The sequence below is a fragment of the Mesitornis unicolor genome, unplaced genomic scaffold, assembly GCF_000695765.1.
Source record: "Mesitornis unicolor isolate BGI_N332 unplaced genomic scaffold, ASM69576v1 scaffold26647, whole genome shotgun sequence".
Lineage (NCBI taxonomy): Eukaryota > Metazoa > Chordata > Aves > Mesitornithiformes > Mesitornithidae > Mesitornis > Mesitornis unicolor.
In genome coordinates this window covers 20,965-48,845 of record NW_010197464.1, presented here as the reverse complement: position 1 = coordinate 48,845, position 27,881 = coordinate 20,965, and the positions used below count along the sequence as shown (strand labels likewise).

Below are 27,881 nucleotides of genomic sequence, written 5' to 3'. Positions count from 1 at the left end.
GGGGGAGACTCTCCTTAGTCCTCCTTCTGTTACCAATGTATTTATAGAAGTATTTTTGATTGCCTTTAACAGCACTAGCTAGATTAAATTCCAGCTGTGCTTTGGCCTTTCTAATTTTCTCCTTGCACAGCCTCATGGTAGCCTTGTAGTCCTCCTGAGATGCCTGCCCCTTCTTTCAAAGATCATAAACTCTCTTCTTTCCCCTGAGCTCCAGCCAGAGCTCTCTGTTCAGCCAGGCCGGTCTTCCCCTCCAGCTCGTTTTCCGACACACGGGGATGGCCTGTTCCTGTGCCTTTAAGAGTTCCTTCTTGAAGGGTGTCCAGCCTTCCTGGACTCCTTTGCCTTTCAAAACTGCCTCCCAGGGGATTCTGCCAACCAAGTCCCTAAACAGGCCAAAGTCTGCCCGCCAGAAGTCCAAAGTGGCAGTTCTGCTAACCCCGCTCCTTACTTCTCCAAGGACTGAAAACTCTATCATTTCATGATCACTATGCCCAAGACAGCCTCCAACCATCACATCCCCCACAAGACCTTCTTTGTCTTTATTTTTCATTTTTTAAGTCATAAACAGTCCTACAAATTTAAAAGTTTGTTAATTTTGTATCTGTGGTTAGGTAAAACGGCTAAGTTGAATCTTGGAAGTCTTTGTAGTAGGATTTTAATTTTAATCTATACTAAGCATTAAAGAAAGATATTTTGGTATCAGAGGGCACAAGCTGTTGCTGAAGGTATTGATATTAGATATGAACCTGAACTGAGGTATTTCTGAAACATTATCTACATTTTTCTTAAACTGAAGCTTACCAGGAGAAAAATTACTTAAAAATCTTGACATTCAGAACTTCATGGTTCTGTGCTATAGATAATTTGCTATATCGCCTAATATGCAACTTTTTCAGAGGTTGTATTCAAAAGATACTTTATTCCATGAAATTTGAAAAATGCTTAGAAAATTGGACACTGGCATTTATCTTTTGGAGTAGAAGAAAAAACATTAACTGCGTTTTTGTGGTTGTGTGTGTGATACTGAAGGTCCCTTCCAATCCAAACCATTCTGTGATTCTATGATTTTAATCTTCAGCTGTAGGAATGATGTTCACAACTGACACTGTCCTTTTCCTTCCCACAGCTCACACACACACTTGTGGGTATTTCTATGATACTTCTAGTCTGTAAGGATTTGGCCAGCTTTTGTGTGAAATAACTTTGATTCAATTTTCAAAACTAAATGTTATCACTACCAAAGCTGAGGAAGATTGAAAGTTCTTAACTTTATTTTTCCTTTGGCTTAATTGCTTTCCAAGTCATTATTGCTCAGTTGTCACTGAAGTCCAAAAATTGAATCTTTATTGGGTTCACTTATCTTGCAGTAAATGCAATTTAAAGTGAAATTTAGCATTGAAGAACTAAACATTACCATGTTAATCTTCAGTGTCTTGTTTGAAAGTTAGTGCAGCTTTTGTCCTGTCACTTAGTTGCTCATGAACTTTTTTAACTGTTGTGGTTTCCATAAAATACTGAGGTGTGTATAAGGCCTGATTAGATAAATTTTAAGGTTTAAGCTCTTTAGTAGGTATTTTTTTCATGCACTCTATTTTTAATAATGGCTTTTTCTCTTTTTTTAAATGCTTCATATTGGTAAATCATAATAATGGATTTAAGACTAGTGTTTGCCCTTCCTAAGGATAAAGGGCAAATTATTTAGAAATAAACAATATTTGTCCTGCTTAAATGAATAATTATTCCTAAATAAGAATATGACTTGATTTCTACTCCAGGTTATCAAAGAAAAAAAGCTGTGCTTACTCTTCTGAATAGAATTCGTTATTTTCAGTGAGAGATGCATAAAACTTCTTAATTGTTTTGTGTTTGATCTGAAGTCAGAAGTAATATAATATACTTTACTGAATTAAATTTTCTAAGAACAGTGAAAGCTCAGCTAAGTTTATTAATGCACACATTAAGTGGGTATCAGTTTACGAAGCTCATGTGAAGATGCTTTTGATATTCTGGTAACCTTTGTAAATATGGTTGTATGTTACAGAAAGCACTGTCTTTTGATTAAAAAAAAAAACTAGTGAACGGTTGGTGTGCTAGATGGGGGTGTAATTTGGGTGTGCAATTCAAGTAATGATGCTTTCAGAACATTAAACTTTTTTCTACTTGCTAAATCCTTTTTGCTGTTATCTTAAAAAGACAGTTCACTTTGTCACCTACCATAGCATCTAATTAATCTTAATTTATGTTAACTCGCAGCGTGGATTTTGAGCTATTATTGCTAGAAAAAGTTTGGCAACTTTGGGGACTAGAAATGGGCGGCTACTTTGGCAGGAGTCGCTTGCTGAAGGAAAACCAGCACACTGAGCAAAAGTATCTTACAGGCTAAATGAGGTCTCTGAAGGGCCATTTGGACTGTGCTGGCCCAGTGCACAGCTAAAGCTGTTTCACACCCATGTGGAATTTTTTGGAAGTTTCAAGGAAAATTTTCATTGCTAAGTTGGGGCAAAGTAATAGGCTGTAAAATGTGATGCAATGGAAACTACTTTTGGTTTAAAGTTACTTCTGCTGCTGTTTTGGTGGGGTGGGGGTGGCGAAGTCTGTGAAAACTTTTCCCTTCTTTTTAAAGTACCTGTTTTTCAGCAATGCAAAGTTATTGTGATTTCATATTGTCAAATAATTCCACAGTTTTTTGCTAAATAACCCTCATAACCCATGTGCTTGTTTTTCAGTAAACCTGATATGTCTCGGTTGAGGCTGGCTGCAGGGAATGCTATCGTGAAGTTGGCACAAGAACCTTGTTACCACGAAATCATCACCTTAGAACAGTACCAGCTGTGTGCACTAGCCATAAATGTAAGGAATTTAGGTGGGACTTCTGGGTTGTTGGCAAATATATGAGTATATATGTAGTTTGTTCTGTATATTGTGTATATGTATCTGCTAGTCTGATTTTATGCAAAGCGTTCAGCCTTGGTATTAACTTATTTTCTCTCTACATAATGCTGGAAACTGATTTTGGATGAGAATTACATCTCTAGTACTAGGCTGCCCAGTGGAGGAATGTTAACTTGAAGTAGTAAAATGTTAGAATATTGATAAACCAAGGAATTCAGTATTGACTTAAAGTAATATCCCAGCTGTATTATCACATTATTAAAAGTTGAAATGAGATGATATAATGTATAGTGGTTTCTTGATACTTGGGTAGCATATATTTGGAACGCAGTGGTCAGCATAGATAGTTGGCATCCTTTAAATATTAGAAGAGATAAGGAGAGATTTCTCAGTACATATTGAAATTCTCATCCTTAATTTCTGCCTGTAAGCCCACAGTAGCAGAAAGGAAATATACTTTCAAATTGTAAGTAGAGATACAGAGATCCTCTGTGCTCCTCTCTTTTAGACTTAGCAAATTCTACAGAAGTGGATTCCCACCCCAAGAATAAGGTGATCATGGAGAGACTCATGTTGGTGTTACTAGTGTAGCTGCTGGTATTGTCCTGACCTTACAAAAGTCAAGAAGTCCTCTGGAAGGAATCCCTTCAGTAATAAAGATATTCCATTCTAGACCTTAATTCTTGTGACTGGCTAAAGCTTTAAAAGCTACAACCCATTTTAAACATCAGAAGATTTTGAATTTGGCTTTTAATATTAGAAAACATGAAGTATAGCTTATGTATGGATATTGTTTATTTTCATGTAGAAAATCTTCTTAAGTTCTTAAGTTTTTTGGATTTGGGTACAGTTAGGCTAGAAAAATCTTTCATATACTAGAGTAAGACAGTCTGTATTAGGCATGTATATTGTTGTAACAGTGTTTATGTGGATTTCAAACTTCTGTGTTCCTGTGGAAAGGAGCCCTTATTTAGTTCTCAAATGTTCTGAAAAACAAGAGAAATAGAACAAAACTTAAAATTACTCAAGCAGATGAAATCTAACAAAAATGCAGCCAAAATTCAGTGGTAACAGCTGAAGGTCTTAACACTCAAATGAGGTCTGATGCTTTTCAGTCTTCCTATTCCAAAACCTAATAGAAATGTTAGTCTTGTGTCAGAATGAGTTTTGAAGATTTCTACAATTCAGAACAAAATTAGTAGAGAGGAAAATAGCCACTTACTGTAATGACGAATAAAATCTGTCTCTGTTCCGGAAAGGGTACTCTATCTAGATAACGTCATGCCAGACTAGCCTTGCCAATATAGGATTTGCATGTTCTGTTTTCTTTTGATACCACTGATAAAAATCTGTTCATTTCTTTAGTCACTTCCCTCCTCTGGCAAATTGTTTACTGCTGAATGTTAACCTTACAGGTCTCTATCAGAATTTGCCTTCACTGTTTTGACTCTTCAGTATGTTACATGCAAGCTGCTTGCCCTCCATTTCATCATGGTCTCTCACTTTCTTTTTTCACTTATTTTACAGCTCTATCAGCCTTAACTGTTTGTGGAAATAGATAACAGATGTGTTGTCACCTTTTTTGCTGTATTTGAGTCTTAATGCTTACCTCTCCTCAATCTTTGATAGGGAATTTTGAGAGAGGCGATATACATTAGAAGAACATAATGGGGTCGGCAACATTTATAAACAAATTAGTATCACCTCTTACTATAATGTCACACAATAACTTGGGTTGGAAGTGATCTCTAAAGATAGTCTCATTCCAACTCCCTGCTCCTTGGCAAGGACAGCTTCCACTGGATCAGGTTGCTCAAAGTCCCATCCAGCCTGACCTTGAAGGCTGCTAAAGATGGGGCATCCACAACTTCTCTAGGCAAACTGTGCCAGTGTCCTACCACCCTCATTGTAAAATATTTCTTCCTTATCTCCAACCTAAACTTAAAGCTCCTTCGGTTTAAAACCATTGCCGCTTCTCCTGTTGCTGCAGACCCTGGTAAAATGTCTTTCTTTCTTGTTAGCCCCCTTCATATATTGAAAGGCTGCAATAAGGACTTCACAGAGCATTCTCTTCTCCAAGCTAAACAACCCCAACCCTCTCAGCCTTTCTTTATAGGAGAAGTGATCCAACCCTCTGACCACTTTTTGTTGCCCTTCTCTAGACCCGCTCCAACGGGTCCATGTCTGTCTTGAAATAAGGACACCAGAGTTGGATGCAGTACTCCAGATGGGGTCTCACCAGAGCAGAGTAGAGGAGGATACTGGTTCATCCACCAGTATCCCTAAATTCTTCTCTGCAGGGCTGCTCTCTATCCATTCATCCCTCAGTCTGTACTGATACTGAGTATTGCCCCTAGCCAGGTGCAGAATCTTGCACTTCGCCTTGTAGAACCTCATGAGGTTCACATGGACCCGTACCTCAAGGCTGTCAAGGTCCCTCTTGAAGGCATCTCTTCCCTCTAGTGTATCAACTGCACCACTCGGTGTCATCCACAAGCTTGCTCAGGGGTGTATGCAATCCCACTATCTGTGGTTAATAAAGGTACTGAACAATACCGGTCCCGATACTGACCTCTAAGGGACACTACTTGTTGCTGATCTCCATTTGGACATAGAGCTGTTGACTGCAATTCTTTGGATACAACCATCCCTGCAATTTCTTACTCGTCAAGTAGCCCATCTATGAGACTCAAATCTCTCCAATTTAGATACAAGACTATTGTGTGGGACTATGCCAAAGGCCTTGCAGAGCTCCAGGTATATGACATCAGTTGTTCTCCCCGTATCCACCTGTGCAGTCCCTCCATTGTAAAAGGCCATGAGATCAGTCAGGCATGATTTGTCCTCTGTGATACCATGTTGGCTGTCTGTAATTGACTCTCTGTTATCCATATGCCTTGACATAGCTTCCAGGAGAATATATTCCACATAGTACCTTTTTTGTCACTTTTTCTCCCCATTTATTGATGTTTCTTTGCCTTTTATGACCTTTTTACTTTTTTACTAAAATTGAGGTTGCAAGCTCTGTCAGGACAGGATTTCTGCCTTTACTTTTCTTTGCAGCTCCTAGGGGATTTTGAATACTTATTCATAACTTCTCTAGATCTTCTTGAGGTCTTCTGCGGTTTCATTTCTCTCTGCCAGACTGTTGAATTCAGATCCTCAGATACAGAGTAACTTTAATGGTTTCAGTGACTTTTGTATTTCCAAGTGGCGCTGTATTCCTGTGTAAATGATCTGTATTTGTTTCTGAGATACTTGCATGTGTACATACGCATACATGCATATTTATGCTTAGAATGTTTAGTATTAGAATCCATTTCTTGATGGTAGACACATTATTCTGAGAGTTTATTCCTTCTTAACACTATTAAGTCTAGCCACAAATTAGGACATTGAGGTGACGTCAAGGCCAACTCTAGTACTAGGTAATTTAATTATAGCAAATTTTCTTTAAGTGAACAGATCAGCAAGGAGATTAAACAAAAGGAAAAGCTTAATTGTTGATGTTTGTGATGGTTGCACAGGTTCTGCTATGGTTCTGTGCTAGCTGTTTTTTGGGGTTTTTGTGGTTTGGCTTGGTTTTGTTTTTTTTTTCATCAGAGACTGCCATTTTGTAATGTGGAATGATTAGGGTGCAGAATACATAATTAAGTGTTGTTGCTAATTGCTGTAATAAGGTTGCCCTGGTAATTAGGGACTTATGATGATGAAATGCATGTAATTTAGGCATTTTAAAGTAAGTTATATGTATTTGATGAAACCTATAAGCTCACCAGCAGTTAAGTTCTTTGATGTGCAGAACAAATTTTGGTGTCGGCAGAGCTTCATATTGAAATAAAGTAGGAAATAATTGAGCATAGTGTTCAGTATTTCAGTGTTTAATAGGCTTTAAGACCAGTTTTAAGATCCAATAAGCTTTGCTGTTGAAAAGGCAGTTATAATTGTATTTAGAATAAATGTTTTAGATTAAGTTGCATTTATTTAAAACAAACAAAAAACCAACAACAACAAAAAACCCACAAAAACTGAACAACCAAAAAAAAACCACCAAAAAACCCCCCAAAAACCCAACCAAACCAAAAAACCCTCGAAGTTTTGAGTTTTCAACTGAGTGTTTTAATTGTTTAAGTCTTTTGTCCATGTTTGAGAATCAGAGTTGTGCCTGACAGGTGCATGGTGCTTCGCAAATATGTTTTAAAAAATACTTTTAAATTGTGAACCTCTGAGGAATTGGCATTAAATTCAGAGTAGTAGATATGTAAAATTGGTCTAATGTATGAGGTTTAGTTGTACACTATAAAAAATGTAGACCTTGATTGAGTTTGATCTTCCTTTCAATGAACTAGTGTAACTGAGGTGAATTTAAGGTTATTATCAATATTAAAAGATAAAAATAATTCCAATTTGTGCTACACAACACCATGAGTAACAACCAGCTGTACCTTCCTTGGTGCTCTGGGTCAAGGAGGACGTGCTTCCTTGTCAATAAACCAACTAGGCACAGGTCGCTTCTGAGCTTTCCAGAGGTTTTAGACTTAGGTGATATTATTGGGCAGGAAAAGGGGGCTATATCTTAGCCTTATGCTGGGGAATGGATTTGCTATAACGAGAAGCTGAGTATGTCTCATAGGTTTGTGGTCTTGGGTTGCTTCAACTCTGTCTACAACAGGCACTTCAGAGTTTCAGTCCATAGAGGAAGACAATGGCTTGAAACACAGAAGGAGAAAATGGGGCTTGATTAATTTCTTCTGCATTTAATATTTGGATGGGGGGTAAGGGAGGCTTGTTTGATCTGATACATGATCTCTTTTGATGCCACTTGCAAATTTAGCAGAGTCAACCTTAACAGTGGCAGGGTTTTGTCTTTGCACCTCCTGTTGGCTGATAGCTGGAAACTCTCTTCAATTTTTTCTAGTTTCAAAACTGTCATTTGACTAAAATAGCTGTTTATTCCTGATAATGGTTTTTTCTTCATAAATCTTTCCTCTTGACCTTTTTTTTGGCAGGTTAAATGTGCCAAGCTGTTTTGGTGGCTTGTTTACCTTATGCTTTTCTGTATGTTTTTTCCTGTTTTCCACACCTTTTCTGTTAACCTTCCTTGGCCTATGTTACCATTCAGTACACTACAAACCATTTAGTCTCTTAAAGTATGTAGGTAATTTTCATACAGAGACATTTAAAGTTCACGTCTTTTCTGGAAATACGTTTATTTGCTGCCTTCATATTATTTTACTTTGTGTTATTTGGTAACTATTAGACACAGGTTATTCTCTTCTGTGGTCAGTCATAGTTCATAGGTTTCCACAATGCAATGGAAATGCTTGGTACTCTCTCCAGCGTTTGACCTTATCTTATCAGGTCATTCTGTTTAGTTTAATAAAATTTCTAGTATTAATGGTTTGATGAAAACTTGTGAAATTGTAGTAGTAAAACCAACACAGGTTACTGCTGGCTAAACACTGCTTGGTGCACGTCTTTGACTTTGGCTCGTATTGTAAACAATTTCAGTAACTCCACGCCTCAGTACTGCGCTAAATTAGGCCTTGGGTCTTGTGTGCGGTATCTTCCTGTACAGTTTCTGAACCTTAACTCTTATCCTGATCTTAAGAGAAGCTTCAACTGATTACTTTACTTTGCATTAAAAATATTCTTACAATTCTTATGTTTTTGTGGCTGCAAGGTCTGAAAATGATTTTTGGCATATTTACCCAGGCTTCCATGTTTTATTTCACAGTCTGTATTACTTTTAGAAAAGTTTACTGTTACCTTTTTTGTTTTTGCCTTTTTTTTAATAGGATGAATGTTACCAAGTGAGACAAATATTTGCTCAGAAACTTCACAAAGGCCTTTCTAGACTACGGCTGCCACTAGAATATATGGCTATTTGTGCACTGTGTGCAAAAGATCCCGTGAAAGAGAGAAGAGCTCATGCTAGGCAGTGCCTTGTGAAGAACATAAATGTCAGAAGGGAGTATCTGAAGCAACATGCAGCAGTTAGTGGTAAGAGAATAGAAGTCGCTTTTTGGTATAAGTGCTATAGTTCAAATGTGAATGTGAGTAGACTGAAAATATTGATGATTTTCTCTTTTTGTACATGGAATGGCTATCTAATGAAAACTGAAAATAGAGTCCAGATTTTCTTCTGAGATTTTAACAGGCATTTCTGAGCTCTTTCAGTTTTGTCAAAAGCTGTGCAAATGCTTATGCCTAAGTATATTGGAAGTAAAGTAGTTTTTCAAGGCGGTTGCGTGTACTGTAACTTAGTGGTTAATTATGTTGTAAGTGAAGTGACAATGATTAATTTTACTTCAGTAATTAATAATATGCAACCTTAATGACATAAATGCTGTATTAGATTGACTGTCTTTGTGCTGCTATATGGAGTAGCTTCTTAGCTTGTCTTATACTGACAAAGGACTGTATTTGTAGGCACTTCAGGATGAGTTTATGTAATTCTTTCTTCCCAGTGCCAGCAGTCTGATCATGGGAATGCTTTGTAAGTTATTACGGACTTGTGTTAGAAGTTTTTCTTTCAGCCTTCTTTCCCTTTTGACTTTCTCAAAGGTACACACAAAGTATGACAACACTGGTATATGATCATAGGAAAAAGCAGACCTTTATGAAGAGCTATGGGCATTTTGAATAAGAGTTTTTGAAAGTTTTTATGTCTTTAAAAGATTACAGATGGTTTGGCCTTTGTGAAATGAAGGGGATTTTTTTTCATCTCCTACTAGGATAGACCAGACCAGTTTTGTGAATCTGATCTCACAGATGCTGTCAGTAACTGATTTCCTTCTGCATTTATGAATCACAGATTTTATTATATTAGCTGTGTCAGTCTTTGTGTGCCTCAGTCCCCTTAGACTTTGATCAGTGAATAAGCCTCCAGAGAAACTTTTTTGTGTATTGTTAATGAGACTTTAAAAAAAAAAAGAGCAGTGCTTTTCTCCCTCCTCGATAACACATACAAAGAGAAATCCATTGAGTAAATGCCTTTAAGTCATCCTTAGACTATTCCTCTTGAAAGCTGAAAACTCTTTTTAGTTATGTAGGAGGAAAGTATAAGAATTCTCATATGATTAAAAGTAATTGCTGATTTCCTAACTCTGTTAAAATAGATGCTGCCAAGTTACTATCCAAAATCTGCAGAAGAAATGAAGAGGAGCCTGTATGTGTGTGATTCTTTGTATCCAGTAGGACCTCAAAGTGTGCCTGACCATTTCTTTTTTGTCTTGAAAGACTTGAGTGATGCCACTGATTTGATATGTACTGTAATCTATGAAGACTCTGGATTAAATATAGATAGCAGGATTTTTTGAGGATTACAGTTACCATTGTGACACTTAGATTTACCAACGTGAGCTTTTAACAAATAAAATGTCTTGAACTGTTTGCATCTTAGAAAGTCATTATTGCAGCAGTACAGCTAATGCTCAGTTCTGGTCAGATCATACGATTTAGGGGGGGTGTGTGTGTGTGTGTCTGTGTCTGTGTGTGTGTGTCTGTGTGTCTGTGTCTCCCTCTGTCATTCTCCCTGCTGGCCATGCAGTAACTCAAGGTGTAGTAATGCCGATGGTACCTCCTTTGAAAAGCTTCCACAAAAGAACCAGAGCTGAGAATCTGCATCTTTGATTAACACAGCTATTTTTCTGAAACTATAAATGTGTGATTTGGTGATATGTTTTTACTTGAAAGGTTGGTACAGGTGAGGAGGAGGGTATCTTTCAGATGTTTTGAGGGATTTCAGCATTTGTTGAGAAGATGGTAAACCTTGCCTAAGGAATACTTCCTAAGGACTGGTACCAGACAGTAAAATGCCTCTTTCCTCCACACTGGCATTTTACAGGCTGGCAGGAATTACACTCAGGCCTTGTAAATTTTCTACATGCCATTCAGAGTGGGAGCTACTCAAGAAGAGACTTATTTTGATTGTGGATCTGTTACTAATTTCATCTGGGTTAGAGACTTGTGTCTTCCACAGACATCTTTGTTTTCTGAGGCTGGGCTTTCACTTGCAAGTCAGTAAGTGAAAAAATTACAAGAGTAAGGATTAATTTTTTTAACAAATTCCTTCCTAAAGGCCTGCCATAAGGGTTTTTTGGCACATTCTAGTTTCAAGTGCTGGTAGCTCTTGTCCTTCTGGGTTGTATCTTTCTTCAGTAGAGATGAGGAAAGAATGTGTAAAGACTATTTTTTGCCACGATGGGTTAAAATAATGTTTCAATATTTTGTCCTTTTCCTGTTTTGTCTGGATCTGGTTCACTTTGTTTTCCAGACCCAGTTGGAATTACTGCTATAGTTATATTAAAAATTGTAGAAGGCAGGAAGTTAATGAAACCCTGTGTTTGTGAGCTCTTGATGAGCATTCTATTGAAGTTGCTAATTAATGCAGATAATAGTGGGTTGGTTTGCCTGGGACATGTCTAAGGCAAGCCAATTTGCTAGTGTTCTGAAATCATAATTACGTTCCTTTTCTTCCCTTTCACGTCTTTATTTTTTTTACTTAGTTGCGCAAGCAGCTGCTGCTAAAATGCAGGAGGATAGTGCTTGAATAAGTGAGGGATGTTTTTGAAGTTAATAGTGGATTGTCAATTGAAACACATTAAAAACTGCTTTGCAAAGTACACTATATTTCAATTACATAAATATAACTTGAAATATAAAGAGACTGGGTGATTTTATTGTTTCTTTCAAACTCTGTAATGGCTTACAGTCTCTAGTAGAGATACTACTCTTGATAATTAACTGCATCAACTGCAATGGCTGTCTAAAAGTGTATCCTGGAAACTTGACAGCACTCTGTGCTGGCCTTTAGTAATTTTGAACACTTTCCTTGCTATTATGAAAGAATCCAAATATTTGATATAGGCTGTGCATTACCCCTATTCATGCAGACCTTTAAGAATGGGTTAGATTGAGTAACACTTGACTTATGCATGGCAATTAGTGGAATCTACAATAAATCAAATCCTGTGAAATCTACAATAATGATGTGTTTTATTTGATGTGTGCTGTATTTGTTAAGCACATCTCTTATGAATACATATATTAGAGATAAAACTGTTAGTGTTCCAATGTATTTTAAAATAGTTTCAAATATTATTGTGTATAATGATTTACAGATGTTTGGACTTCTTATTTATGGGATAGTTAAAAGCTTACTTAGAGAAGATTTTCCAGACTCGCTCATGTCTTTCATGACCACTCGTTAGCTCAAAAATGTCGTTTTTCAAAAGCAAAGCCAGGAATTTCCCTCCTTCCCTCACATGTACATTCAAGTGTTTATCCTAGGCATGTTTAATACTGTAACTTTGTATTTGCCACAAGCACTCAAGATCAGATGCTTGTATCATAGTTATACACATAGGATACTAGCGTGCCTTCCTTGCCTATCACCTTGTCTCTTGCACATGTACAGTTTTAATAAGTTAGGTGTGCTGAGCATCCTCCAGTTCCTCTGTCATTAGGCTAAAGAAAGCACTGTGGATGCTTTTTGACTTTTGGTGTACAAGTTGTCTTTTTGTTGTCCTTGGCCTGTGGGATAAGACTTTTTTAATTCTGCTTTTTGTCATCAAACTTTGAGGTGCTGAAGTTCATACTGCATAGTGTTGGTTAGCTCAGGAATTTTTCTTACCTTATGGAATGTGTGTTTTGCGATCATAGCTCTTGAGAGGGCCATTGGCAACAATCCTTACTTTTTGAATCTCTGAGGAAAATCGATCAACAGACTGTCGGGATGTAGGAAAGACTTTCTCCTGCGGTACTTGCTTAGGACTCCTTATAAGTCTCAGAGGATGCTAGAAAAAGGTTTTAATGCTTTCGATGTCATAGTTGAGTTGTGCCGCTCTGTTCAAGTGGGATTGAGCCTTTCAGACTCAGTCCAGTACTACTTTGTTACAGCTTTCATGTCACCTCCTACCCTTCTTTAAACAGCTGTGGTAGGCTGTGAGTTTGGAGAACGTTGTGGCGATTTGACTGCAAAGCCCCTGCTAAGGGCCCTTCTTTCTGTTCTTTTGACAGCATGGCTGTACTCTGCAATGGCCAAAGGAAAAGCAGTAGGTTGTCCTGCAGCTGTGCTGGCCTCTTACCTTGCAGTTAACATGGATTTTGTGACCTATTCTTGCTTCTGTTTTTCAATCTTTCAGAATACAGGCTTTAAAAAAGGAAAGGATTTGGAGTAGGGGGTGACTATAACTGTAGTCTCAAGGTAGCTAGAAAATGTGCAGCCTTGAGTGAGAGATACTTAAAAATCTTAATTTTTGCATGTGTGAAACATCTGCACATCAAGTATGAGTTGCAATATCATAAAGAAATGATGGGCCCACATATGGTTAAACTTTATCTTAATGAATGCTGACCTTAAATGTTGTTCCTTCTTCTGTGCTAGAAAAGTGTATTTCTTGATATGCAGTCTTCTGATGCATCTTTCTTCTGCTTTTCAGAGAAACTGTTGTCACTTCTACCAGAGTATGTTGTTCCTTATACTATCCATCTTCTAGCTCATGACCCAGATTATGTCAAAGTCCAAGACATTGAACAACTCAAGGACATTAAAGAGTAAGACTACTTTTAACCGTGTTATTTCTCTAGGATTGAAACTGTCTAACCTTATTGTAAATGAAATTTTAATTCACTATGGTATCCTGATACACTGTCCAGTGCACATAATGACAGCAGTTATTTCTGTAATATATTTTGAGAAATATTATATATGCCTTTTTAGTGCTCTGTGAGATCTTTCAGAGGAACTGTCACCTTCTGCTTATCCTACCTTCATTTCTTTTGTCCTAAAGAATTGGTTTCCCACAGTTAGACAATTTCCAATTCATAATACTAGCTAGAGGAAGCCACTTTCTGAAATGTGATTTTAAAGAATTTCTTTTGCATTTTTATTCATGAGGAGCACTACATTTCTCCTTTAGGTGCCTGTGGTTCATACTGGAAATATTGATGGCTAAAAATGAAAACAATAGTCATGCATTTATCAGAAAAATGGTAGAAAATATCAAACAGACTAAGGATGCTCAAGGACCGGATGATCCAAAAATGAATGAAGTAGGTGATACTTTTTCATTGGAAATTGCCTGTAATTCTAGCCTGCTTCTAGAAATGAGTTGCTTTTTGTTCACACACCAAGTTTAAAATGTCTTTCAATAGAATTGTATGTGGGAGATGATACTTTGTATACTGCAATGATTCTATTTATTGTAGTTTCAATGACAGTTATTTTCCTGTGCTTCAGTAGATCTTGCAGATTTGCAAGGGAGTTCTAATAGTTTGTAGTGCTTCTGTTTCTGTCTCAGTAAGATTATTAACTAACTTTAAATACATGTAAACTATGATTTTTACTGTTTGAATCATCCACTAAAGTGCTTGGTAATATTTTATTTTAAAAGTGCAAGGGTAAGCTTACCACAGGAAGAAAAATGCATACATTAGGTGTTTCCAGTGTGTATTGTGTAGTGAATGTATCAAACCCTAATCTTGTTTTTGAGGTTTCTGCATCACATAATGTACAGTTTTGTCACTTTTCTGCTTTTCCCACAGAGATGTTTTTTCTTTTAGCTTTATCTTTGACACTGTGGCATTATACTATCCTTAAGCGTAGAAAGGTGATGAAAGGTAGCTCTCCTTAACTGCTGGGCTCTTTTGCTCCTATATTTTGGTACCCTGCAATACACCGTTTAAGATGAAGGCTAATGTTAAATGTTTAAGATGGTTTCTTTTAAACTGTGAGTTCATGTGCTAAAATGATACTGTCTTTTGTCAAGATGTGCGATGAACTTCTGAAGTATTGTTTGTTTTTTAAAATTTTATTGTTTACAGAAACTCTACACAGTCTGTGATGTAGCAATGAATATCATTATGTCAAAAAGTACAACGTACAGTTTGGAATCCCCTAAAGACCCTGTACTGCCAGCCAGATACTTTACTCAACCTGACAAGGTATACCTTGGCGTTTAATTTTTCTTGAGATAAGTCTGTTTAAATCTTCATTAGTTGAAATTCAGGTTGCTTTTTTTAGTAGTTCTTGTAAATTCAGATTTCTCACTATCATAATGTAGTTGAAAATGTATGTATCTGTATATGTTTACACACAGTGATTTCTTCTCCCTCCCTCCTCCAAGATATTGCTCTTCAGGTTTAAAATTTCAAAAGCATAAGTGATATAAAGAAAATATTTCAGTACTACCTCCAAAACGTATATATCTTGTTAATTGATTGTTGCTGTGATTCTACTCCAACCTCACCTCATTTCTTCACAGAATTTCAGTAACACCAAAAATTATCTTCCTCCGGAAATGAAGTCATTTTTCACTCCTGGAAAGGTATGCATGGTGTGAGGGTTTGGGGGGATTTGGTTTTGGTTTTTTGTTTGTTCATTTTATTTGAAGAAAACTAACATGTAGTTAATTAAACTCTTCAAGTTTAAGAAAATACATTGTTTCTGCCCAATGGACCTATATAGCAAAGTTCAGTAAACAGGTAGAGAGAAAGAGGTAGGTAGAAAGGAAAACAGCTACTGTCTGTGCTGGGTTGGTGATAATAGTAGGCAAAACCTAGTCTGGGTGATCCTGCTCTGGCAGGGGGGTTGGACTGGATGATCTTTCGAGGTCCCTTCCAACTCCTAATATTCTGTGAAAACCTGTTGTCTTTAAAAAGAGAGAGTCCCAAAAAAGCCACCATATTTATTTTTGACAATTTTGCAAAATGGTTAACCTTTCTTTCTGCAGAAGACTACAGTACTGCATATGAAGTGACAGCTGTGAAAAATTCTTTAACATAAATGGTTTTTTAAAATCACATAAATTAATCTTTGGCAAAGCTAAATACTATTTTACATGATCTTAGAAGTTAACTGTTCAATGGTTATATTAATTTATTCTTTCCAAATATGCATTGCATTGAATGGCAGTGTTCTTTCTTCACTTAAACTAAATGCAGATTCTCTTTAGAGTAAAATTAAAATCTAGTAATGGAAAAGACAAATTCTGGTTTTCATCGAGATTAATGTGTCCTGTTCTAGATTACAGGAGAACATCAGTTTGCTACCTTGCAAAAGAAATAAAAGCACAGCATCTTCATTACTTTTAACTTTGATAATGAAGCATTAGCTGCGAGTTAGTAAATCACTAATAGAGGAGGAATGCAAGTTAGGAATAATGTATACATACAGAAGCATCTTTTTGATTAGAAACTGAAAGCCAACATTTATTGATTGGAGTATATCACCACTGTATTGCGCATCTGAGTATTTGAACTCTGCGGGTTAGAGATTCACTACTTACTGAAGACACAAGTTTTTACAAGAAAGTTGTGTGTCTTCCAATTTCTGATCAGTAGTCAATATTATGTTCTTTCATCCAGGTTTTGACACACAACATTCTTGCTAGTTTATCCCAAACTTAATACATTAAGTGTACTGTGACAATATTCAACAAGAAACATGGTTTATGCTATCATGAAAAATCACAGGATGTTTGAGGTGGGAAGCGACCTCTGGAGGTCATCTAGTCCAAAGCCCCTCTTGCTTTAGGGATAACTGAATTCTTTCAGCTCTCTCAGAAGTTACTATGAGCTGGAGGTATTTGGCATGTCTGAAAGATAATCGACTTAAATGAATAACCTGAAGCTCACCAGTGTCTGGAAGTTTTGACACCTATTAAAAGCCTTCTATTTTTAAATCTGGGCTTTAAGCATCAGAATCTTCTCCACGGTATTTGATTTTTGTGTCTTTCATTCATTTGTTTGCTATTACAGCTAAGCCAGTTTAATGGCTTCTTTGCCGAAAGGGCTGCCCTGCTGCTATTTCTGTTTTGCCAGTACAGATGATTTTCTGATCTAAATGGTGAGCTGGTTCAGGCAGCTAGATCAGCAGAAAGCAAAGTGCACAAGAAGTCCTGAAGTGGCTTCTTACAAGGTCAGATGAGCACCCAATATTATTAGCAGTGAGAAGAGGACTGAATATAAGGGTAGAGAGAAGAATCCCGTAGGCAGCTATTTGATTACAGCTTTGTCACCTTCCTTCTGGTGTCTGTTGTAATTTTCATATGAAAATGCTTATAGCTTTGTGTTAAAATTAAGTTATTAATTACAGCAAGTGAAATCTGCGAATATTTTAAACTTAGTACATGTTAACAATATCTAAGCATGTAGCTTAAAATAAAGGAAATATATTTTTGGTTTCAGCCCAAAGCAGCCAATGTTCTTGGAGCAGTTAATAAGCCTCTTTCGTCAGCAGGCAAGCAGTCTCAATCCAAATCTTCACGAATGGAAACTGTAAGCAATGCCAGCAGCAGTTCAAATCCAAGCTCTCCAGGAAGGATCAAAGGGAGGTTGGTAGACAGCAAAAGAGCTTTGATATTTCAGATACTTGTAATGGAAACTTTGAATATTTCTGTAATGTTTTCTAAGTGAGAAACAAAATTCGATTATCTTATTTTGAAATAAAGTTATAGTACCACATTGGTATAACTGAAACCATGAATTTGGCTTTCTAATCCCAGAAATAGATTATATTAAAAAAAATAGATAAATAAAACCCAGAATAAAATCACATCCTCCTTGACTGTAGGAGGGAAGGAGAGCCTCGTATGGTAACTTTATTTTTATATATATATTAAAAAATACACCACCACCCCCTAGATATATGCATATATACACGTCATATATATGTCTGTGTGCTTACGCATATCTGCAATTCCCAGGAACCTTGTGGCCTGCTGTAATGGTAACAACATGTTATAGACAGCGAGGACTAGTTGTGGTTATCTTGCATGACTTCCTCTATAAATTTGTCTTGCACTTTACTGGACTTTGCAATAAACATTGTTAGATTTTAGATTTCTTCTGTGATGGAGAGGGGAATGTACTGTAATGCTGGAGAAATCTCCTTTCAGTTATCTTTAAAAATTATAACTTGCTTTGTGCCAATTATTTTGGTTATTAATCGGTTACTGTGTCATCTTATGTTTATTTTTTAACTGTGAGTCACATTATCACTAATTTTTTTTCAGAGACATTTAGAGATTTCATGGCCCCCACTATTCATATTTTTTTTCAAATGAAAACTGTGTGGAGAAAGTGTGTGTTTGGAAATTAGACTTCTCTTTTGGTACTTCTGTGACTATATATTATCTAATAGTAATTTTTAAATGTAGTGCAGTGTTTTACAATAAATAGATCTCAACTTCATGGAAATTCCACAGAAAGACTTATTTCTTACAAGTCATGCAGGTTCACATGCAGAAATACATAATTAGCTAGAGACAGGTTAGAATCTAGATTCTTTATATTGATTACATGAATCTGAGACCAATACTGTTCTACATCCAGTTATTTTGGGAAAATGCTGCACTTGCAGCCTAACCTGTTCTGTCATCTTCACGATCTTTCTAGTTCACATAAGTTAAACTGATCAGTGTTTTGGGTGGAGATAGTAAGGAAGAGAAGTCCTCTAGAAATGATGGTACTGTTTTGGTATGCATGGGATTTTCAGTTCAGCCTGACTGAATATACAGAGGCAAGTTTGTATCTGTTAAGAAGATGTATAAAAACTCTCGCTCAGTTTCTGATTGTCACAGTTATTACAGATTTTATACTTGTAGGAGTGAGAACGCCTTTCTTGCTCTATGCAGTGCCTAGGCCAGGGAGTTAAGAGTTTGTGTGTTTGAATACCACTTTTCACTTCAGTGCATAGCATATTTCATTTTGTTAAAAAAACATGCACTGCTGTTGAAAATGTTGCTTCTACCTGCCAGATGAAAAGAAATTACTTTTGTGTATTGGCTTTTGTATATGACCTTTTACCTGTAGGTTTTAGTGTTCTACATATGCAGGAGGTATTATTGTCCACATTTACATATGTAGAAACTGAATTATAAAGGAAATTGCTGCCCTAAATAACAACAGAAAGCTGAGGGATGAACTGGTGTGTGAAATTTAAATCTGCTGTTTTATTGCCTAAACAACTGTGAATGCTTTGGCTGGTCTATCTGTGGGGATCTTTGACTGGTATATGAAAGTGTATGCAAATGTATACGAACACACAGATCTCTTGTAACTCAGTAAGGCTTTTCTGTTTCAAAAAGCAGCTTATCTTTCCCAGTGAAAAAAGAAAATTCAACTTTGCTTATAATTGACACTTCTGTCCTGAGACATACGTTCTGGTTTGTGTTACGTGGTGGCTATAGTAGCCAAAACAAAATTCTGCCTGTTTGTTCATGGTTTAGGAATAGATTTCTTCTGAAGATTATTGTTCTAAATATATTTTTAAATGATTGCCCCCTGTTTTATAATAATGAGGAGTATACATGTTTATTCACTCTATCTAGGCTTGACAGTACTGAAATGGACCACAGTGAAAATGAAGAATTCACACTGTCTTCGCCCTTACCAGGGAAGAAAACTGACAAAAGGGACGACTCTGATCTTGTAAGGGTGAGCTGTTTGGTTGCATTGCAGATGTGTCATTTTCAGTCACCAGGACTTTGAAATAAAAATGACTGTAATGATACTTGATAGCATTCAAGAAAATATGCTGAAACATGCAACAGAGTTGATGTTGTAGACTGCTGGAAAATGTGTTTAGAGTTGGATATGAAAATGCAACGAAAAAAAGGTTCTGCTTGTTTTTCATGGGTACGTTACATTACCTTCGCATCATACTGACAGCTCCTGTAAACTTCCAAGATTACCAGTTACGATTTGCGGGATACTGGTGATATTGGCAGGGGTAGATTCTGTTAGGTCTGGGTTGATAAGAATTAGTCTGTGATTTGTCTCATTCTGAGGATTTGTTGATGAAGTGTTTGCGACATTGTTAAAGTTGATGGCTTTCTTGGACTTCTGTTCCCCCATACGCAGTAGAGATTTTTTTGTGTTTGTGTTCTTGAGGTTTACTTGAACTATAGCTTTGGAAAAATTAATTGCATTAGTTTGAGAATGATGAGCTATACTGGAATGTTGGGGGAGTGGTTAAACCTGTCTGAAATTTCAGATTGCCTTCTGAGGTTGTAAAAGTCTGTAACATGTATGGTTTCTTGCTTGTAGCTAAGCTAAGTGATAATACCTCATTAGACTGTTGATGCATTAGAATTCTTGCCTTTTTTTGTACTGTGCCATCACTGGTGCTAAGCATGTTCTCCTTTTCCAGCCAGATGTGTTTCCTTTTCAACAGCTCTAAAGAAGAGCATCTGTTTGTTCTCTGGTTACCTAGAGGACTGAGAGGGCATCATGATTTGCCTTGGGATTTAGAAGTTCAAGGAAGATTTATCTGAATAACCATATGAATTCTGTTTTCTTGCATGCAACTTGTACTGCAGTGAAGGCAGGCAAATGCTTGGCTCTGAATGCCAGGTATCACGAGTAGAAGTTGCAGCATGATTTTAAAGCTGTCTAATTGGGTGTAATAGGGTCTTCAACAGGCTTTTAGGGCAGAGTGAGGGTGTAAAATAGTCTTAATGATTAACAAGCACGTTGCTTGTGCTGTTCAATAAACAAACTGTTGTGGGAGAACACTGAATCCCAAGAGGTAGCAGAATGGTGTCATTGCCGTGCTCTTTCACAGTGTCAGGAACAGGAGGATTACACAGGTGTCTATCTCTGAGAGTGATTTTAGCGAATGACCACTAACCAAGGCCTTAGACTGGTAGCCTTGTCCTTGCTAGTTCTTACTGATTGATTTATGTATTCCTGTACATTAGTAATGCTAAAGATTCCTAATGAGGATATAAAAACTGATTTGGACTCTCACTCAGATGTTGTGCTTTAATATGTTAATAAAACTATAAACAGGCTAAATACTGTCTCAAGGAGTACTTGTGCCTGTATCAGAATACAGAAAAATAAACCACCAAAGAAAACCATAATTGTAATGTGATTCTAACAGCAGTTCAAGTAATAAGAATTTCTCATTCCACTTGTAAATTTCAGTTCTCTGTGTCTTAATAACAGTTGGCAGTCTGCAAACAAGTAATACTGCAAACAAGATCAGATTTGTTACAACTCTATTTTCTAGAATGCATTAAGGAAGCCCTAAATCTGATGTCACTGATGCTTTTTTTTTTCCACCTGTCTCAGACATTTCTCTATTCTCTGATTGTCAGTCTGTTGCATTTTTCTAGGTTGCTTGGGACATAAGCTAATGACTAGTGTGTGTCCTGAGCTTTTGCTTATCTTGAAATGCAAATAACCATCTTCTGCTGTGATATCTTGTAGGAAAAGCAAACTGGCTTATAAAAAAACAACCAAACAAACAAAAACCAACAACAACAAAAACCACCAAAAACAACAACAAAACAAAACCGAAAAATCAGAAATCTCTTGTCCAATAAAATAACACTTCTGCTGCTTCCGGTATTGATACATCACTTCAGCTGTAACCTCGAAACATGCGAGAGTCCAAGCAGCTGCAGACATGCAATTCATGCTTAGGAGCATTGGGTTGAATTGGTAACCAACAAAGCTAAGTGATGAAACAAATACAGTTCAGTATTTTGACTGCTTTTGAGAGCATCTGTATTTCTCATTGAATATGTAAGCAGGTTGCTTGAGGTCAATAATTTATAATTCATTTTTGGTTTTTTGGAACCGGGGAGCAGATTATAGCAACTGTTAACTGATAAACATAATTTTAATCAGGGATCAGAAAGTCCATGTTTTAAAGATGTCATTATTCAGGATATTTGTCCTGAATGAATACTCCATTAAGTTTAGACTGGAGATAAGGAATACATTTTTTTACAGTGAGGGTGCTGAGACACTGGAACAGGTTGCTCAGGGAAGTTGTGGTGCCCCCTCCCTGGAAGTGTTCAAGACCAGGTTGGACAGGGCTTTGGGCAACCTGGTCTGGTGGGAGGTGTCCCTGTCCATGATGATCTTCAAAGGTCCCTTCTGACCTAAATCATCTTACGATTCTGTGATTCTTTTACGGATTCAGTGGGGGTTTTTTTGCTGTGCAGAGCAAATGCTGAGTCTTAGTGCAGCTCTGACAGCAGTGCTTTGGCAGCTACCGCCAGTTCCTGTGCTTCCCTCTACAATTATAAATTCAGGTTACTGACTATCTTCTGTATTAGTGCCTTGCCACTGCCTGCATGAGAGCCAGACGTATGCACCCTGCAGCTCACAACAGAGCTGAAGCCCCAAATTGACAGTTCTCATCTTCTGTATCTTTATATTTTCCTATTGATAAAAATACAATTATGGAGATTCTAGCCAATTGAGTTTGCCACAGCTGAGAATAGAAAGAAGGAAGACGTTAGACACAAGTGTTTTAACTGCTCACCTTTGTAATAATTTTTCCCTTTTGCCTGGCATATTATATGAATGTACGTGTTTACACTTCTGTAAAGGTTTTTGAAATGGGTATGGTAGGCAAACATAGTAGACTTGAATGACTTGAAGACACTTTTGTTGCGCGATGTTTCTGTAGCTTTTGCATATACGGCAGTTTAACACAGCAGTTTAATTTCATAATTTAAAGATGTAATCTTACCTTTTCAGTCAGAGATGGAGAAGCCTAGAGGAAGGAAGAAAGCAGCTATCACAGATTCAGAAGAGAAACTAAGCATAGATGACCCATTGAATAAACTGGGCCAAGAGCAGAAACTTAGAAGTAGTCAACGGGGAAGAAAGAGACCTGCAGTTGTTTCAGAATCTGATGAAACACAATGGCAAGAGGAAAAAAGGCTAAAAGAAGATGTAATAGAGAGTGAGGATGAACAGAACAGTCCACCAAAGAAAGGGAGAAGAGGACGCCCTCCCAAAGCAAATAATGGGGCAACACCAAAGGAGGAACCAGTAGCAAAGTCATCAAAAAGGAGCAAAAAAAAACAAACGCCAGCAGCTGCAGCTGAAGAGGAGGAGGAGGAGGAAGAGAGGCAAACTGAAAACATTGAACAAAAACCAAAAGGCAGGCAAAATAGGACACAGAAAAGAACACAGCAGAGGTAAGTCCATCTTCTTGTAAGCTGCATCTTCTTTACCCTTGGACATTAGTTATAATTTGATACTTTGCAATTTGGGTCTTCCTCAAAACAGAGCAGAACCATCTGAAACTAGTACAGTTGAATCAGCACAGTCTTCGCCACAGAAAAGACGAGGAAGGTCATCAAAAACACCACCATCACAGCAAAAAAAAGTGTAAGTGGTGAATATTTTATAAATTTGTGTTTAATGAAAATTAAAAATATATCTCTGTGCCCCCAAACAATCATTTACTGAAAGTATTTCCAAATACTTCAATAGACAGTTAAAATAAATTGCCATTGTTATTTCTAAAATGTTTTCACTAGGTGCTTCTCCTGGAGCATCTCAAACCAGAGCAAGAGGCTGCGAGTAAGTTTAATGTGCTCATGTAGCATATATGTAGCTTTGCTCTTCTAGGAGAAAAGTCAATAAAACGTATGAGGGCCTTGAAGATAGGGCCTTTTTAGGACTTAAAGGAGTGAAAAGTGTTTCCATTTGGATAGGGAGGAAGAATCAAATTGCTACTGTGGTGACACAGTATTGTGGGGAAGAAGTTTATTCTGATTCTCCTTAAATTAATGTCCCCTTACTTTCTAATTTGTGGCCACCTTATTATCCACTTGAATAGTTTCCAGATGAATAAAATGTGCTACAATCTATGAAGGGTACTAGCTCCTGAAAATTCTGAGGCGTATTAAGCTCTAAAATAAAGGTAAACTCTGTGGATGGCTTCATTTTCTTGTGCCTACCGTAGGGAACTACAGGTTTCGCTACCTTTTTTTGTACACGTATGTGCAAGGTATGTAAAGCAGAGGTGTACAAGTGGACAGGACTTATTAGCCCACTGGCATCAAACTGCAGCTCATGAAGCAGCTTTGCAAGATGCTTTTCCAGAACCTAGTGATAAATTCCTTAGGGCACTACTTATGCACATCTTCAGTCTGGCATTTTGTGTTACTCTGCTGCTTTTCTCGCTTCTGGACTTAGTTAGCATCACAGTGATCTCCCTCTGCAGTTTAATGTACCAATTTACCTGTCCCTGGCCATCTTTGTTTTTTTTCCCCTTTCGTTCTTTCTTCTGTTTCTTTCCGTACTGGAGATCTGTGCCTGAGCAAGCTTGTACTCTCAATTCAAATTCTAGTTTCACACCAGATCACATCTTCTGGCATTTTGCACACACTGTATCCCAGCCTTTCCAGTGTTCTGTTTCCCTACCTTGGGTCAGACCTCTCCTGCTCCTTTACTCTGTAACCAGAAACACAGGTCCTCACACTGTCTTGGTTATTACAGAAGTCCCTGTGAAATGAGAGTTGGAAGCTGCTACTGCCATGCAGAAAAGGTGTGATGGCCAAGTTATTGCTGGGTGATGTGCTATGTGGCATTTGTCAAAATTTTAGTAAAAACTTAAGTAGCTTCTGATTCACTTCTCGGTGAAATCAATGAGTTGCTTTACCCTGTTGTAAGCAGAAAGGAAGTTATCAGTACCCATGGTCAGTAACAGGTATAGCTGGGGCACAACGGCTCGTTCATGCGTACATTGTTCCTGGTTGAGGAGCCCAAGTAAGTTGTTTGAGGGTCCAGAGTTGTTGAGTCTGTTCTAGATTTTGTCAAAAAAAGTTGTGTGTCTTATTTTTTGTGATCAGACCACCCACATTTTGATTGTCCTTTATTCCAAATCTGCAAGAAAAAGATGAGACTGCAGTAATCCCTCAGTCTTTGAAGTGGATTGTAGTCAGACCAGTTTTAACTGAAGGGAGTTGATAGACTGAGAAGCACAGTGTACCACAAGATGGAATATATTTAATTCAAACGCTTAAAACTTTCTGGGCTCTGTGGGTATGGATTTGGCATAAGAATTTGGGATTTCACCTATGAGGTGATAGTGTATAACCTATTCTGATATCGAATTGGGTTACCAATTAGTGTGTGTGAACTGGCCCATTTTTATAATACGTGAAAAGATGAACCTAGTCCATGAATAATTCTTCTGTTTCCTTTTCAGTTCTGTTGCTTCTGTCAGTCATGAAAGGCTTGAATTGGGCTGATTAGTATTGTTTCTCAAAGAATGTCATGTTGGTTGGTTGGTGCTGACACCTCCACTATACTGAAATTACTATATGCAATTCAGGTTTTATTTTGCACAGGCTTTAGGGTGGTTCTCAGGACTGAAAATTCCCACTATGTGTGGTTTGACTCTGCCAGAGGAGAGTTATTTTGGATGTGTATGCCCCCACTGGGGATTGAAGTGTATTTGTTGTCTGCCTGGAACAGTTTCTGCTTTAATGTCATCCAAAAAGTCACCTAGTTTGAGTGCACCAAGAGAGCTTTGTGAATCAAACCAAAGTGCAGGAAGCAGCGCGATTCAGTAGTTTGATTCTGAACTGTGCTGATGACCCAAACCAAAATGGTAATGTGGGTGCAGCTCTGTTGTTTTGGATACATACCTCATTGGCCCTTTTTTTTAAGAAGTGTGGGGCGCTAATTCTCATTTTAAGCAAATGGGTGCTTTTTGCTTATGGTTCACCTCCCATGATTAATAAAGACAATTTAAGATATTGTTGACTGATTGTTCTTGATTATCCTGATGTAGGTATCGTTATCCTGATTATCCCTAGCTCTCAGCATGAGCTAGCTTGGAGGATTTGCATTTAGGTTCATCATAGTGTTAATTTCATAAATAACAATGTGGATTCTTCTAGGTTTGTAAAAATCTAGATGCAGTTTTTCAAATTTAGTTGTGTATGAACTCCTATAGAAGTAGAGTACATCTATTCATGAATAGACGGGGAAAAACCGAACCAAACCAAGTATTCAGTCTCTGGCTGTTTGGCTTTTCCTGTTTACTCGTTGCTGTTGTGTCAACCTTCTTTGGCCTGTATTCTGGCACTGAAGAGATAAAAATCTGTCTTGTTTGTAGATGCAAAAATTGTTTACCTCTGTACTCCTAACCCGCTATTCTGGAAGAATTTGGTTTTCGAATGCTGTTGTCCAGCCTCCTAGTTCCACTTCTTTTGTTCTGTGTATGGATGGACTAGATGGGTGTATGAGGTAGAAGTATTCAATAATATGAGATTTTAAGGCTGCTGTTCTTGTAAAGTAGAATGATCGTTCTCATACAGTTTATACATGCCCAGACCCATATACTGTGAAACTGATATTTTATATTTTTTTTGTAGCCGTGCAGGACGTTCCAAACAAGCAGCCAGTAAAGAGAATGAATCCAGTGAAGAGATGGACGTATTTCAGAGTAGTTCGCCCGTCAGCGATGACATTCCACAGGAGGAAGTAATGGAAGAAGAGGAAGTTTCCACAATCAACGTAAGAGAAACGCCTGAGATTTTCTTTGCAGTGTCCTTTGTGTATTGATGCTCAGAGAATGACTTCTCCTGTTCTCACAACTTAATCTTCTTCCTTTAAAATGAATTTTCCTTGAAGAGAGGTGATTGTCAACTGCCACTGCTGTGTTGTGGCACTGCACTGTAGTTTCCCAAAGAAGCTGCATTTCTTAGAAAATGTCAGTTTTTGTCAAGCATCTTAAATTTTCTGTTCTGTATAGATTTTGTTATCTATCTGCCCGAGTTGTGTAGCACCTCATGGGAATTATTTTCCAGGTAACTCATGCTCATTCTTCTCAGTGAGATTATAGTAATGAATAGTATTTCTTTATACAAAACAGGAGCACAAAATAAAGAGTACCAGAAAATAAGTATGGAATCTTGGAGCAGAATACTAAACAGTTTTCTTCCTCTTACCAGCATACACAAATACATCAAAACAAATTGATTTTTTAATTTATTTCGTACAAATGTGTTAGTAATAATAGTAATACTAAAAAAGTTTAACTGTGAATGCCTTTGTGCTTTTGGACACAGCTGATGATTGAAGCATCTGAGTGTATGAAAACTATAAAAAAGGAAACTAGATTATTTTTTAATACTTGAAGGATGCAAGCTCAGTAACATCAAACCAAGTTATGTCCTGGCCATTGACTAAGACTTATATCTGTGATAAAATGAGTCATGAATGATACTGTATACAGTTACTCAAACAGAATTGTGAGATTGAGCATTTTTTCCATTTAAAGTATATTCATTCTTGAATTTTCCAAAACTTTTCTGTAAAAACATTTGAAATGCTTTTTCTCCACACAGGTCCGCCGCAGAACTTCCAAAAGAGAAAGGCGATGAGTGAGCACGTAGTTATCAGCCTTCCAGGTGAAAGCTTTGAAGAATGCTTTTAATATAAAGCTTGAGACTGAATGAAGCTGTTAGTGCAAAAATGGGGTTGCTGAAAAAAAGACAAAACCTGTTTTACTGCCCCCTGCATTTGCAGTCCCTAGGTCACAAGCTTTAGCCACACACATGTTGATATCAGTAACTGTGGATTTTGTGAAGTGTAATGTGCGCTGGCTTTGTAGACATACGAACTAAAGAAGAAAACTGTAAATAGTTCTTTTTTTAATGTTTCTGACTTCTAAAGTGCTTGTATAGCTTTTATCTGCGGCTTTAAACTGACAGTACCCCACTGTTTATTTGATCTATTGATTTAAAAAGAACAGTTTGTTGAAAATTGATCTCAAGCAATATCTGTCAGTGTTCGTATTTGTACTCTTGTTGACATTTAACTGTGAAAAAAAAATCAGTTGAACAAATAGTGCCACTTTCTTTTGCCACTGTTTGTTGAGAAGAAGAAAAATGGTCTCTGTTTCCTTTATGAACCTAACCTAGTGTTTACCTGTAGGCACCTACCTGTCATCAGAGGTGCTAAATTTCTTTTACAGTTGAACGATGTTGGATAGAATAATACGAGAGATGCAAATTGTGAAAGAAGTTGTTTGTTTTACACCTCAGTATTGATGCCAGACTTTTCTGGACTTCTAGTGGCATTGAAAATTCAAAAAGGATTTAAAATACTTTAATTTTAAAAGTGTGTTATTAAATAATGTACTGAATACCCTACCCATTTTATCTTCCCCTATCAGTTTTTATTAATCTACTGTATCAATAAAATTCTGTAAC

The 27,881-nt window shown here is 37.2% G+C and overlaps 1 protein-coding gene across 3 annotated transcripts; it reads left to right on the top strand.

Annotated features, from left to right (window-relative positions):
* The first annotated feature begins 2,551 nt into the window (after nucleotides 1-2,551).
* Nucleotides 2,552-27,881, top strand: LOC104535827 (sister chromatid cohesion protein PDS5 homolog B-like). Of its 3 annotated transcripts, none has more exons than XM_010188819.1 (12): nucleotides 2,552-2,850; nucleotides 8,691-8,895; nucleotides 13,338-13,452; nucleotides 13,818-13,950; nucleotides 14,722-14,841; nucleotides 15,162-15,224; nucleotides 17,086-17,231; nucleotides 19,230-19,329; nucleotides 22,399-22,844; nucleotides 22,936-23,037; nucleotides 26,040-26,181; nucleotides 27,015-27,881. In XM_010188819.1, the coding sequence occupies exons 1-12, from the start codon at nucleotides 2,710-2,712 to the stop codon at nucleotides 27,048-27,050; spliced, it is 1,749 nt and encodes a 582-aa protein (XP_010187121.1). In that variant the 5' UTR covers nucleotides 2,552-2,709; the 3' UTR covers nucleotides 27,051-27,881. The 3 variants fall into 3 exon arrangements, with proteins under 3 accessions (XP_010187121.1, XP_010187120.1, XP_010187122.1); XM_010188818.1 differs by having other exon boundaries at nucleotides 19,230-19,335; XM_010188820.1 differs by lacking the exon at nucleotides 22,936-23,037 and having other exon boundaries at nucleotides 19,230-19,335.

Bases quoted from the DNA above. Each gene is read 5' to 3' on its own strand.
- LOC104535827 (XM_010188818.1), top strand. From the start codon at position 2,710: ATGTGCTTGTTTTTCAGTAAACCTGATATGTCTCGGTTGAGGCTGGCT. The intron at 23,038-26,039 runs GTAAGTGGTGAA...TTTTTTTTGTAG, and splicing joins CCATCACAGCAAAAAAAAGT to CCGTGCAGGACGTTCCAAAC. The intron at 26,182-27,014 runs GTAAGAGAAACG...TTCTCCACACAG, and splicing joins AGGAAGTTTCCACAATCAAC to GTCCGCCGCAGAACTTCCAA.